Genomic DNA, 14,018 nt, shown 5'->3' on the forward strand with positions numbered 1-14,018 from the left:
GTTAAGTGCATCCTTTTGAAATCAGATTTGTTTTCGTTATTTAACACAAACAAAAATAATTTTTTTTAAAAAGCAATACATACCTCATATCGTAATTTTTTAGGGAAAAAAAACTAACATTGATGAAAAGCTTAAAAAAAGGGCGGTAAAGCGGCTCCTTGATGGCGCAGAGTGTTTTCAGGGGGTTGGGCTGCGCAGCGGCCAGAGAGCATAGCCCCCTAGTTTAAGTAATATTAATTGAGAATATTTTTCGAGCAGCCGTCCAGGCTGATGCATTGGTTGATGGTGATAAGTACCCAACTACATATTCCGGTTTGCAACATTGCAAAATATGTGGTATTTTACCCCTCCAAAATACGCCTAATGGAAATTAGTTCGCATATTTTTGTTCCATTTTTTTTCATTATTTCAACAGTATTCTATGATAATTTTGAGCAAAAAATCCAGCAGTATTCTCTTAAAAAGTTTTAAAGTATTAAAGGAAATTTTCAAACACCTCAATCAAGATCCATGGCTTGGTAGTTTAATCATTAGCACGGATTAACCTGTAGCTTGTCGGGAAAATTTGAACCGTTTCATCTAGTAGCAGCAATTCACGGAGCTTGTTAGATAAAGATTTACTTTAAAAAAATGTATCTCTAAGCAGGAAAATATATGATTCGAAATTTTAATATCTTCTGATGTAAAAATATAAAACATGCAGATCTGATACGTAAAGTACATATAATCCCAAGATTGAACCGCAGAAAACCGCCACTATGTGGTATTTAACCAAAATTCTTCGTTTCTTTCGTTTTTCTCGATGCTTGTAGACGATTTGCAGTCTTAAGAATCAAACTGCATATTTTTCTCAATGTCCCAGAAGGATAATTCAAACTGTCAACCGAGAGAGGAAATCTTTTCACTTATTTACTGCTATCATTATCTGGGAAGAATCTATGCATTTGTCAGGAAATATGAAAATTACTGCTCATCTCAAAATGCCCATGCAGTCTTTTCAAATCTGTTCGATTAGAGCAGAGAGTGGGGAGTTCAAATCTCCATGTTGAGTAGTTAAGCGAATTTTCGCGATCGAATATCATTCATCCAATGAATCGATGAATGCTGAGTGATGCCGATGATCGGTGAAAGCAGGAGCCAATCAGAGTTCAGATTTTTTTTTAAATGAAATTAAAGAAGAAAATAAAAAAATACGAAACACCGAAACGCTGCAAATTGCAAACACAGCAGACTTGAATTGACAAAACACAACAACAGATAGAAGTGACAAAACAAAAAATCTGGTGAAAGATGAAGTTTCTGACATTGATTGCATCAATTCAAAAATCGAATTCAAGTCCCGAGGTGAATTCGAAATTTCAAATTGATGGATTTCACTGGTCTCCGGTGAGACCAACGAAGAAGTCGAATATCATTTTAAAAAAATGCACAATCGTCGAATATCATACAACGGTGAATGATATTCAATCGCGAAAGTTCGCTTGTTCTCTTTGTCTTTCATCGTTTGTTCCTCGCCTCCCCCCGTTTCTCTCACATACACCCTATCTCAGTGTAGTGGCGTGGCGCCTCTGCAGAATAAGCCCAAACCTAATTATGGATCACTAGACAAGGTACCAATTTAAGCATTCTGATGTATTTTTTCACCTCAAAATTTCTTGTAAAACACGATCTGCGCACAACAGAAAGCACCAAAATAAACTCCCAACCAAGACCTCAAATTTTTTTTTTTTTTTCGGACTGGTCACGAAAAATATGAATTCATCGCTTACAAGAAAAATCAAAGTCTATGGGAATCAAATCACGCATTACTGCGGTTATGGCAGGCTTTTTCATCGAGCAGTCTTCCTTTGTTGTTCAAAGTGGAAATAATGTATAACAACTGAGACGAATTGCAAAAATTGAGGTTGCCATCTTTTTAATAGGGGAAACCTGCCAATGCCAGACAACCCTGTAGTGGACGGGCGTACATCGAAGCCACTGCGTAATTTTTGTTCTGTACTGTACTAATTTTTGGTGACAGATGTGTAGGAAGACAAGATTTGGTAAAACAATGTTATTTTGTTTTTTAACTTCATATTATCCCAAAACGGAACAAAAACCACAGTGTGACTGCAATGCATGCGCATCAAGGGGTCACCTTGCACTGGCAGACTTTCTCGATTTTTGGAGTGCGATCTGATGACCAGGCCATTTGCCCTTTGGATCCTTTGGTCTCCTAGTCCAATAACAATTATGGTAAAATGTTGTTAAGTAGTTTTCAGGGTCGCTAAGTTGTTTTAGATGTGACACTAGACTTCAGACATTAGTTCCAGAGACCAATTTTGGCGACAGAAAGTCCTTGTTAAAAGTCGTAGGCGGCTACGTGACACTCACTTTTCAAACCTCCATAACTTCTAAAATTTTCAACTGAATGAATTGATCTTGCTCACATTAGAAACCTAATAGGTTTATCTTTTAAACAAAATCAAGAAGAAGCCTCTACCTAGCTTACTTTTGAAGTTATATGTTGTATACTACTTTTGGAACAGCCTTTGCAATTTGATCAAAAGCTGAAAGTCTGCAAATCTCAGCTAGTGCCACGGTTATATTCATATTTTCTCTTTTGCTTAAAAACAGTTTTTGGAATTTCATTGGGTTTCCAAAGAAACAATGTATTTTGAGATTTTACTGATTTTGCAAGTAAATTACTGTTTCCCCTTACTTTTTCATGATCCAGAAAGTACTTTCTCATCTTCTGAACCTCAACTGAAATTTTTCCTCAAAATCATATGATATTAAGTTGACAATCTGAAAATTTCAAGCTTTTGGTCCAGTTCATTCAATCTGAGAAGAATTCATCCAATCTCCGAAGTTTTCAGCTCACTTTAAAATCTGATTGATCGAAACTTATCATAATTATCTTGTGATTTTGCGTTTTTCTTGATTTTGAAAGTTGCGAACAAGCAAAGCTTGTAACAACTGTATTTTGTTGTTTTCTTAAAAAACGCGCTTTGGATGCTAAGTACATATCTCAACTTTCAGCATCAGATTTGTTTCAGGACTATTCAGTTGATAGCAGATTTAATGAAGTTTTGTAGGGAAGGCAAAAAAATAATCCCAAGGCAATGGATCAGTGACTGTTCAAGTGTTCTTAATTTGCCCAAAAATCCTTAAAATTTCCTTGGATTATCCATTTTTTATAAAGAAATATTGCGGGATTGTGTCATGCTGTCTGATTACTCTATCCAAATTTTATCTCAACTAAATGATTTTAAGTGCTACTGCCATGTATTTTTAGTTGCACGAGATCAAAAATTATTCATCATAACCCTGAAGTGGCCAGGAAATATTTTTTTTTATACATATATATACCATTTGGATAGTTGACAAGCTGAAAGAAGTAATTGGTTTCCACTATTTTTCAGGCTTGAAAGAGCAAATACGTAAGGTTTGCCAAGAAGAGTTCCTTGTGTGTGGGGAAGGAGATGAGCAAGGCACCCCTTGGATGGAAAAGGTGAGTCCGATGATTTTTCCCTGAACAGTCCAAGTGTTAAAATGGGCCTCTAGACAAGATTTGAATTTAAACACCATGTAACATTCTTCTCGTTAGAATTTCCAGAGGAAAACTTATCACACACCGGAAAGAATGATAATCAACTCTTAGACAAGATTTAAATGTTCACAATTACCATTGGTTAAGTGGCAAAAATCCAAATTAACTTCTATTTAGTCCATGCTAAAAATTCTTGTTACTATTTTGTTCAAGAGTTGACTCCCGCATTTTCTGTTCTGAGAATAGAAAACATGTAATGTTTTTTTCTGGTTTAAAACTTGTCTATTGGCCTTTTGACTTTTTTAATTAATATTCCTCTTAATACATTGATGGTCTATTAGAAACAACTCTTATTTTTGCTCTAGCAAAAGTTTGCAACAGGCCCATTATACAAATGACATCATTGTATCTTTGCCACTTCACCAGTGTTACTCACCAATATTTATGCCTTCTTCAGGTGTTCATTTCCGAACCTTTTGTTGAGTGAATAATTTTTCACATAAAACTCGCTCGAATATAGAACCAAAGATTTACACAGGTGAAGCTGCGCACTTGCACAGTCTCATAACCAGAGCCAACTAACTATTTTCTCAACTTCTAAGTCAATGAGTTGTACTTTTCTAATTGAACATAATGTTCCATGGTTTATCCATGTAATAACTCTTCAAGGCGCCTTTGGCTTAAGGAGGCCCTCGTCTCAACCGATTTCATCTCTTTAAATAACTTCCAGAAATTTAGAAAAGCCTCAGAGTCATGTATCATTAATCATGAATTAAAGCCATAAAGTTTGGTTCTTAACCTACTTGTGTGTACCCATTTAATAAGTCTCTTTTATTCAGGGACAATTTATTTCAGAGACCCAGCATTAACAATCTGAGCAAAGTAATCAGCTCCGGCAAAAGTTTAATTCAGAGATCAACACTACATTCTTGCTTGCTTCCTTCCTTCCTTCCTTCCTTCCTTCCTTCCTTCCTTCCTTCCTTCCTTCCTTCCTTCCTTCCTTCCTCCTCCCTCCCTCCCTCCCTCCCTCCCTCCCTCCCTCCCTCCCTCCCTCCCTCCCTCCCTCCCTCCCTCTCCTCCCTTCCTCCCTTCCTTCCTTCCTTCCTTCCTTCCTTCCTTCCTGTCATCCTTTTTCTTTCTTTTTTCCCCTTTTCCTTCTTTCTCTCATTTTCAAATGATTATTTAGCATTCAAGTTTATTTACTAATAAGACCCCATCAGACACAAGGTCTAACCATAGTGGCTGGTTTTATTATGTGACTTTTCTTTTTTCTGTGTGCACAAATTATTCCAAGAATCCCTAAATCATTATGTTAAATTCTATACAAAAAGAGCACAATAAAGAAATTCATTTATACTTTTCGCCTGAATGTAACTGATGAGAAACATGTTTACTACTTTTCGCTTAATGATGATTGATGAGAAACATGTTGAACAAAAAATCAAATAAACACACAATGATAACAAATGAATGTTGGAGACTTTGCTGATCAGGTGAGGATTGCTAAACCAATTGTTTAACCCTTTGGTCATCAGTTATGATCAGACAAATCTGAGTGGCGACTTCCAAAAGAAACTTCATACTTTAGGGAACAAAGCAGAGCATGGTTTCTAAAATTTATTGGATGGCGTTACGGTACCGTTGAATAAAACGTTAATCGGCGGTAGGGTACCGTTGGATAAAACGTTATTTGGTTGGAGGTGCCATGGAATACAACGTTATTCGGCGGTACGGTACCTTGACCAGAAAATCCTCTAAGTATCGCATAGGTGCCTTTACGGAATAACTTCATGACCGCTAACCGGAAAATTTCTTACCACTAAGGTGCCTTAACCGAACGACTTTTTTAACTGCTAACCAGAAAATTTTGTACCGCTAAGATGCCTTTACCAGATAACTTTTGAACTGCTAATCGGAAAATTTCCTGCAGGTAAGATGCTTCCACTGGATGAGCAAGCAAACACCATCTACAGTGATCTATTGTTGTTATCTGGAGAAATTATTTAAACTAGGAAATAAATCAATGACCCACCAGTACTCGCGTCTGAAACTGGCTTCTTATTTCCGGGCCTTCGTAAAAATTTCGCAACTTTTCCCTGATCTTTAGTGCTTTCGTCAAGTTGGTGACTGCATGTAATAGCAATGCACTATTCAAAAGTTTTTTAAGTGCATTAGTCTGCAGAAATTTTGAAGTGCTTGCGGAGAACAATTAGAGTTTATGTGAAAATCGAAGCACTGAATTACCTAAGAGCATTTACATTCAACCTGAGGTACCTAGCATTGTAATGTTGCCTGAAGCATGTATACTTACTGTTGACACCTTAGCCTTCCAGTAGGAAATTTTCTGGTCGGCGTTTCAAAAGTCATCGAGTAAAGGCACCTTCGCGTTAGTAAGTTTTAAGGTTAGTGGTTTAAAAGTCATGGTAGGAAATGTTCCGATTAGCCGTCATAAAGTTATTCGGTAAAGGCACCTTAGATACTTTTCAAGTCAAGGTACCATACCGCCAAATAACGTTTCATCTGACAGTACCGTACCGCGGAATAACCCCTTCCAAATTTATATTATTATTTTATTAATATTTTCTCTGACTTTATTGCTGATTCATGTTCCAAATGCGAAGCTACGTCGTGCTAGTCAGTAAACCTTTTACTACTACTCAAGGAGTGCTTTTTGAGATTTATCATATCAATCTTTTTCTTTTCTTTTTTAATTCGATTTATCATATTATATACGTATAATTACATCCAGGAGTGTCACCTGAAAAGAGTATATCCCGTTGTTCTTAACTGAAATCTTAATTACTATTTCTTATAATTTAGATTAACCTAAATTACATATCAACGGTGTCAGTCGGCAATCACATAACTCGATTTTTGGCGATTTTGAGTTAGCTGCAGAAATGAAGTGTAGTAGATGCCCTTTACCTGCTATCAAAATATTTCAGTCGAAAAAAATCTGGAAGTTAGCTCAAAACGTAGAACTCAAAACACATATCTCGGCATTAATTCCAATAACACATAACTCGTGCCGTCGCGCCGCATTTTTACACAACGCGCATTCTCCCAGGAAGAATCGTGAACAGTTTAGGAGGGAATATTAAAAGTTAGTACATCATGGAATCTTCAAACAACAAAAACATTATTATTGTTTTAACATCTAACATCTAATCCGAAGGATAACTGAGGAATTGTATCCGCTTATTTTTATCTTCATTCCATTTTAATTCGTAATTCGACGGCGTAAGTCCGCAATCACATTATTATCTCGTTCACGGTGTCTGAAAATCTCCGCTTCTATGTTATTTTTTTAAAAGATAACCAATTGACATCATTCCTTGAAGTTTATACAGAATTTTCTTCGCCGAAAGAAGAAAATTTACGGCAGTTTTAAAGAATTGCCGTTGAGTAATTTTCCGTTTAAAAAAAAAAGTACGACAGGAAGTCTGCAACGTCATTAACCGAGTCGATTGTCCTCCGGTGTTATTCTTAAGATTTGCTACCAATTAAAGTTTGTTAAAAGGAACTGTAGGCTACTTTTAAAGTGAGGGTAGTCTTATTTAGTCTTTATTCAGTTAACATCCGCAAAGAATAGTTTGAATCAGTAATTCGCCAACCATGTACCTCGGAATTCAGTGTTGGACCTTAGTTCCTTAAACACATAACTCGGTTTTTCGGTCATTTCTCCTGACAGACGAGAATATTATTCAAAATGATGATAGAGTCTTATAAAGTATCTTATCCTTGCTGTCTTCAACAATTATTTCCCCTCTACCCTCAAAAATGAGGAATGTAGAGAGTTTTTTCCCTCCCCTGAAAAATCGCGTTTTCCGAGTTATGTGATTGCCGACTTACACCGTCGATATGTAGATAACTCAAAGAAAACGAAGTCGACCAATACGAAATGAATACTGAGAGGGGTGTCTCTAATGTATTTGATTGCTACTTCTTAGATTTAGAAAAACCGATCAGGGAGAAAAACTAAATCTATTAATATAAAAAGATGTGAGGAATATATGACCTCATACTATGATCAAACAATTACAAAAACACAAAGAGAGATATTGCCCCGAAAAAACAAAGTAAGGAAGACGTAATCTAATCTGTGACATTGACACCACAGCCACGCACTATTGCAGAGAGGAGGGTCTCAACCACATTCATCATACGATTGATTTGCTCAGATTGCTTCTCTACGAGGTCCTATAGAGCCTTAATTCTTTTATCATAACTACTCTGATTAATAGGAATGATGGGGATCGGAACTACGGTTGACAGAGAATTGATCGAGTTTTTCGTTTTACTGCCTGTTGATAAAACTTGGGAATAAAGCCTACTCAGAGGTGCCAGATTTTGTGGGGCAACAGATTGATGATTAACCCTTAGATGACTAACCGTTGTTACCTACACTAATGCCTAACCCGGGTCTGCAAGGCCCGTATTGAGAATATATAGGGTTATCCAAAAGTCACCTACCACCCCTGTAACCTTTTTCCTAATTGAGATAGAAGTTTGAAACTTTGGGAATGTTCCTCGGTTTAAGGTAGCAACTTTTTGGTCCCCCCAAAATTTTGGGGGGCGAGGGCTAACTTTTTTTTTCAAATGGCAACCCCCTTTTGTGATACCTCATTCGAAAGATAATATAAAAAGAAAATATTTGGCGCAAACCGCAGGTTAAAATGTTGATTTTTGACAAAATGGCGGCCGGTCAAAGTTCAAAATGGCGGAAATTTGGCATCTCCGTTTTTTATTGGCGGATTGATCTGAAACTCAGAATCCTAGGGTTTTTCGGGACGAGAAAAACGATTCTGTCATTAGTTTTCCAGAAATGTCAGTCCTTTTCAAAATGGCGGCGGTTAAAATGGCGGCTTAGAGCGGGAAGTGGATATTTAGGCTGCTTATCGTCGGATTTGTATAAGACTTGGTATCCGGGGGTATTTCGGCACGAAAAGAACGAATCTTTCATTGGATTTTTGAAATTTTAAAAAACTCAAAAATGGCGGAGAAAAAATGACGGAAAATCCATATCACGGCTGTTTACCGATGGATTTTCACAAAAGTCAATACTCTGGTGGTTTCTGGCTCGAAACGAATTACTCTTTCATTACCCTTTTGAAACACTGAATATCGTCAAAATGGTGGCGGAAAAATAACGGAAAATCCGCATCTACCATTGCCATTCGTATTTTTGCCGCCATTTTAAAGTTTTTAAAAATTTCAAAAATCCAATGAAAGATTCGTTCTTCTCGTGCCGAAATACCCCTGGATACCAAGTCTTATACAAATCCGACGATAAGTAGCCTAAACATCCACTTCCTGCTCTAAGCCACCATTTTAACCGCCGCCATTTTGAAAAGGACTGACATTTCTGGAAAACTAATGCCAGAATCGCTTTTCTCGTCCCGAAAAACTCTAGGATTTTGAGTTTCGGAACAATCCGCCAATCTAAAACGGAGATGCTAAATTTCCGCCATTTTGAACTTTGACCGGCCGCCATTTTGTCAAAAATCAACATTTTGACCTGCGATTTGCGCCATAAATTTTCTTTTTTTTATTATCTTTCGAATGAAGTATCACAAAAGAGGGGTTGCCATTTGAAAAAAAAGTTAGCCCCTGGCCCCCTTAGGGAAGGCCGCCCCCCAAAATTTTGGGGGGACCAAAAAGTTGCTACCTTAAACCGAGGAACATTCCCAAAGTTTCAAACTTCTATCTCAATTAGGAAAAAAGTTACAGGGGTGGTAGGTGACTTTTGGATAACCCTGAATGGTTATTTGACAGCTGGGGTGCTGTTTTCTCTGTGTTTTGAAGAATTTTATGATTTTCATACTTCTTCTTCCATAACCAAGGTCCCAAAGTCTCTTTCCACCCATGAACTGCCCCCCTCCCCCTCTAAATCTCCCCCTCCTCTCCCCAGTCCCCAAACACCTAAAATTAACTCGTATAAACTCTTAGATTGTCAAAAAGTAAAAGTAGATTAAGAATAATGATTGCAGTAGTAAGGCGACGTACAAAACACGGACAAACGACAGACAGTATACAAAAGTAGGAAAATTTTTAGGAAAAACAAAACATAAAATAAATTACGGAAGGTCAAGATAATCAGACTAATTATTTACTTATTTTTCTTATAATTTTAGGTGCTTTCTGTGATACGGTGAATATGTAAAGGCGTTACTTTTTAGTTGTAAGAAAATAACGCATGGTGCTTTGACAGTTTTTAGACAGTATATTATCTTAATGACCACTTCTCAGCCACAACAATCACAGGAAAACCTCAGGAAAGCCATTGAAAACTTTACAAGAAATTTTGTTCCGCGTCTATCTAATAGTTCACTGTACTATCCAAAATTTGCTCTAACTTGTCGAGAAATTTAAAATAATGTAAAAGTATTCAAAAAGAACAACAATAAATTTTTGACTTTTCTTTTCTTTTCACAAAATTAAAAGAAATAAACCTACTAAGTGCAAAACTCTGAAAGAAACAAATCGGAAAGTACTAATTTTTTTGGCTACTGGAAGGGGGAAAGGGGGTAGGGGTGAGTTAGGTTGCCCCGTCCCTCTCAAATTCAAGTATACTTTTAGGAGTAATAATGTTTCTTCAATGTAACTTCTGAAAATCTCAAAAAAGATACACAGATGTGTTTATAATAAGAGGCTCCTATATCTGAGGGGACTGGGGAAAGGAGGGGGAGATTAAGAGGGGGAGGGGGGCAGTTCATGGGTGGAAAGAGACTTTGGGACCTTGGTTATGGAAGGCGAAGTATGAAAATCATAAAATTCTTCACAACACCGAGAGCAAAGCATCGCAACTATCAAATAACCATATATTCTCAATATGGGCCTTGCAGACCTGGGTTAGTCATTCTAGGGGTAGACAAAAAAAAAATGGATCTTTTGCCCTAGCCCCCCCCCAAATTTTAGCGTACCCCAAAATCGTTTGACGTGCATAAGGAGACCATAGATATGGTGCTCTGTGCAAATTTTGAATGAAATCGAACTGATAGATTCTGAAATATCGCTGTACACAGATTTGGGGGACGCCGGACGGACGGACGGACACATTTTTTTCAAGTATGGTTATTTTGACTCCTGGGACCTTAAAACGTCTAGAATACATGAAATTTCAACTTTTTTTTCCCCTTGCAGGATGACAATACTTCCTCTACCCTAGGGGAGCGAGAAAGTAAAAAATGGCTGTGCCTAAAAAAAAAAATTTCAAAAAAATTTTTTCTCCAAGGATTATGTTATTAAGGGTTTTTGTAGAGCTATTTGTGAAGGACAGACTTCTCGGACAATTACATCTGCCGTGGCGCGAAAAACAAGAAACCGCCGGGCCTTGTAGACCCGGTTCGTCATCTGAGGGTTAACAAATTGGGTCTTGGGTACAGGCTTACCCACTCGTTTCTTTCGTATCTGACAATAAGTCTTACAGCCCTTGTAATTTCCAAAGTTCATCCCTCCGCAGAGAGCACATGTTGGAATTACAGGGGTGTTTTCTGCCTGGCATTTAGAAGGCTGCGGACAGCGTTTTTCCTATTTTGGAGGCCTTCGAGGGCTCCGATCACTCATTTCGGTGTCACCTCTAGTTGGCACAAATTGATAAATCACATTTTGTGGTAAACTTGACACAGCAGTAGGAGAAAAAGTTGCGAGGAGCACGTCTTATCGCCTCCGCATTTCAAGGTGGACTCCATCTTATTAATCTTGCACTTAATTAAAATAATTTTCTTTTGCATTTTCTTTCACTCATGCTTACTCACTAGTCGTATATGGGAGAAACATGGATTGAAAAGGTAATGGATCTTCATACTAAAAGTGTTCTCAGCAAGCAGAGTTCCATAGCAGCAGGCACCCTTTAATTTTTTCTAGTGCTGAATCATTTTCAATATCAAATCATTTTGAATAATCTCGTATATATTTATGACCCTCTTTGGTCACTGTGGAGTATAGTATATTTAATTGTAATAAAATGGGCAAGACACAAAAGATGGATTGGGTCGTAATTTTGTAGTCTTATAGTTTGTGATGCTTTTTTAGACGTAGTTTTGTGTGATGTCGGTTAACTTCCTCGCTGTAGATCATAAACAGGCCCAAAACTGACTTCGATATGTGTAAAAAGCGTAATAAAAGATTATTCTCTTCCTTTATCATTTCAGAAAATATACACTGTGATTTATCAAGGATAAACCTGCCATTGTGAAGGTACAAGTCTTCTTGTGTCAATGTATCACATATGTTCTCCCCAGTAATGGCAGAAACAGAAGCCTATGGTAGCTGTTGAGACTTGGCAACAGCTGACTCAGTAGTAATAAAGTAATAATAGTAAATAAAGCAATATCAATTCAGAATGAGGGAAAAAATCCCTTCAATTCTCAAATTAATAACCATCATTATGTATTCGTTTTTCCATTATTTATAGCATGTATGAGTGAGAGGCCCAAGGAGGCTCACTTTGAAATGCTCCAATCAAGCTGAATTTTTTTCTTTTTGTAGTCAGGTGGAACAGGTTTAGGGGTGGGAGCGATAAAAATCTGCCATCGACCTAGATGAGCCACCCTACAGCACCAGGCATGCAGAATTACCACCACTTTTTCTGGCGAGTGCTGTTCTCTCTAATTCTGATGCAGTTCGTGCAAAAAAATGTAAATGCCACCATTTTCCATGAGATTCTTTCTGTTTGCAAATTGGCTTGCAAAACTTCCCTTAAAAGTTTGAAGTTGTCCTTTTTGTGGCCTTTTCTGACTATCTACTTTAAGTGAATGTATAATCAGGTTTTTAGTAGATTTGTTGTTGGTTGGAGGGATGTAAATATTAACTGTACTACCTCAGATGGTGTCATGTAACTCTATTCCATTTTGTTTAGGTTTTGCAACTGTACCAAATTTGCAATTTGAATCATGGTTTGATGATGGTCGGTCCAAGTGGATCTGGAAAATCAACGGCATGGCGAGTTCTGCTGCGTTCCCTTGAAAGATACGAGGGCATAGAAGGAGTCGCTCATGTCATTGACCCTAAAGCTATCTCCAAAGAAGCACTCTATGGTGTTTTGGATCCCAACACACGGGAGTGGACAGATGGGCTTTTTACACATATTTTAAGGTAGCATTTTAATCCAGAGCAATAGTGTTCTACATTAAGTGTAAGTGTATCAAAAGTGAAACGAAGAACAAGTTAAAAGAAGAAAAAAAAATCTTTTGATTTATGACGCGAATAAGTGGAAGTCCACTGAAAGGAAAAGATGTAAATTTTAGGATATCAATTTATTTATTTACATTATTAACGGGCAGAGCCCAATAACAAATGAATTAGACGAAAGAATAACAAGAAGGCAAGGAGGTTAAAAAAAACATTAGAACAGACTGAAATCATCCTTAATAGCTCGGCTAAATTGAGAAATGGATACATGAAAAATATCAATCTAGGAAAGCAGAGAATTACCAAAACCGGATAGATGGCATACAACTGACTTATGATCATAGTTTCTATGCGATAGATTAAGGTGGAAAGTATTCTGAGAATTCCTTGTATTTCTACTAGGAGCCCTGATATTAAATATGGACAAAATCTCAGGGCAGTCTATTATGTCACTAAAAATTTGGAAAAGCAGAAGTATTTCGTTATTCTTCAATAGTTCAGAGATGTTAAATAAATTAAACTAACAGAAGAGGGTTAATTATGATCGAAAAAGCTCATCGGCTTATTAATTCTTATACATAGGGTGTCCCAAAAGTACTGCCCCTTTTTCCGCAGAGGGCGAAAGAATGCAGGTATCAAAATGTAGTTTGTGTGAGGTTATAGTCCTAGTAATTACCTATAAAACAAGACCAAGTTGAGCTCTGTAGCTTAAAATTTGACCGAGATGCAGCATTTTGAAAATGACGTGTCAAGGTGGCGCCTACAGGATTTTCAACATTTTTTACGAAAGAAAAAACCAAGTTTAAGAATGAAACGGTTTTAAAAAGAAAAAGAAGCGGCCAGAAACATATGGCAACACTGTGTTTTAGGCGGCATTTGGCAACGTGTAAGCGCCCCTATGCAGACCAACGACAGGATTAAACGTGTCTGCTAGTGCCATCCAAGTTGGTCAAGCTTTCCCGTCACGTCAGTCAGAGTTCATCCCTCTGTCGTTTTGGAAGTTTCTTTCGCGATGAGTACCGAATTAAGAAAAGAACAACACCACGTTTTTCGTTATTGTTTTCGTCGAGGAATGTCAGTAAAAGACACTTTTAATGAAATGAAAGGCGTGTATAAAGACGACTGTTTGGACAGAAGTAACATTGGTCGTTGGTTTAAATCTTTTTCTGGCGGCCGCGAATCGGCGGAAAGTCTCGCGAAATGGGAAGAACGGATGCGACGCTGCATACAAAGTGAAGGAAGATACTTTGAGAAGGAAGGAAAAGCTGAGTCATCTGATGAAGAAGTGTAAATTTTGTCTACCTCGGTAAGAATCTGTAAACTCATTCTTAATAAAACCGTTTCATTCTTAAAC

The 14,018-nt window shown here is 37.4% G+C and overlaps 1 protein-coding gene across 1 annotated transcript in view; it reads left to right on the forward strand.

Annotated features, from left to right (window-relative positions):
- Dhc64C (dynein heavy chain, cytoplasmic) overlaps window positions 1–14,018 on the forward strand; it is a 196,692-nt gene that overhangs the window by 106,054 nt on the left and 76,620 nt on the right. Inside the window, 3 exon segments of the mRNA XM_072306491.1 lie at window positions 3,405–3,493; window positions 11,293–11,322; window positions 12,393–12,628. Coding sequence (XP_072162592.1) covers window positions 3,405–3,493; window positions 11,293–11,322; window positions 12,393–12,628 — 355 coding nt within the window.

The sequence above is a fragment of the Bemisia tabaci genome, chromosome 1, assembly GCF_918797505.1.
Source record: "Bemisia tabaci chromosome 1, PGI_BMITA_v3".
Lineage (NCBI taxonomy): Eukaryota > Metazoa > Arthropoda > Insecta > Hemiptera > Aleyrodidae > Bemisia > Bemisia tabaci.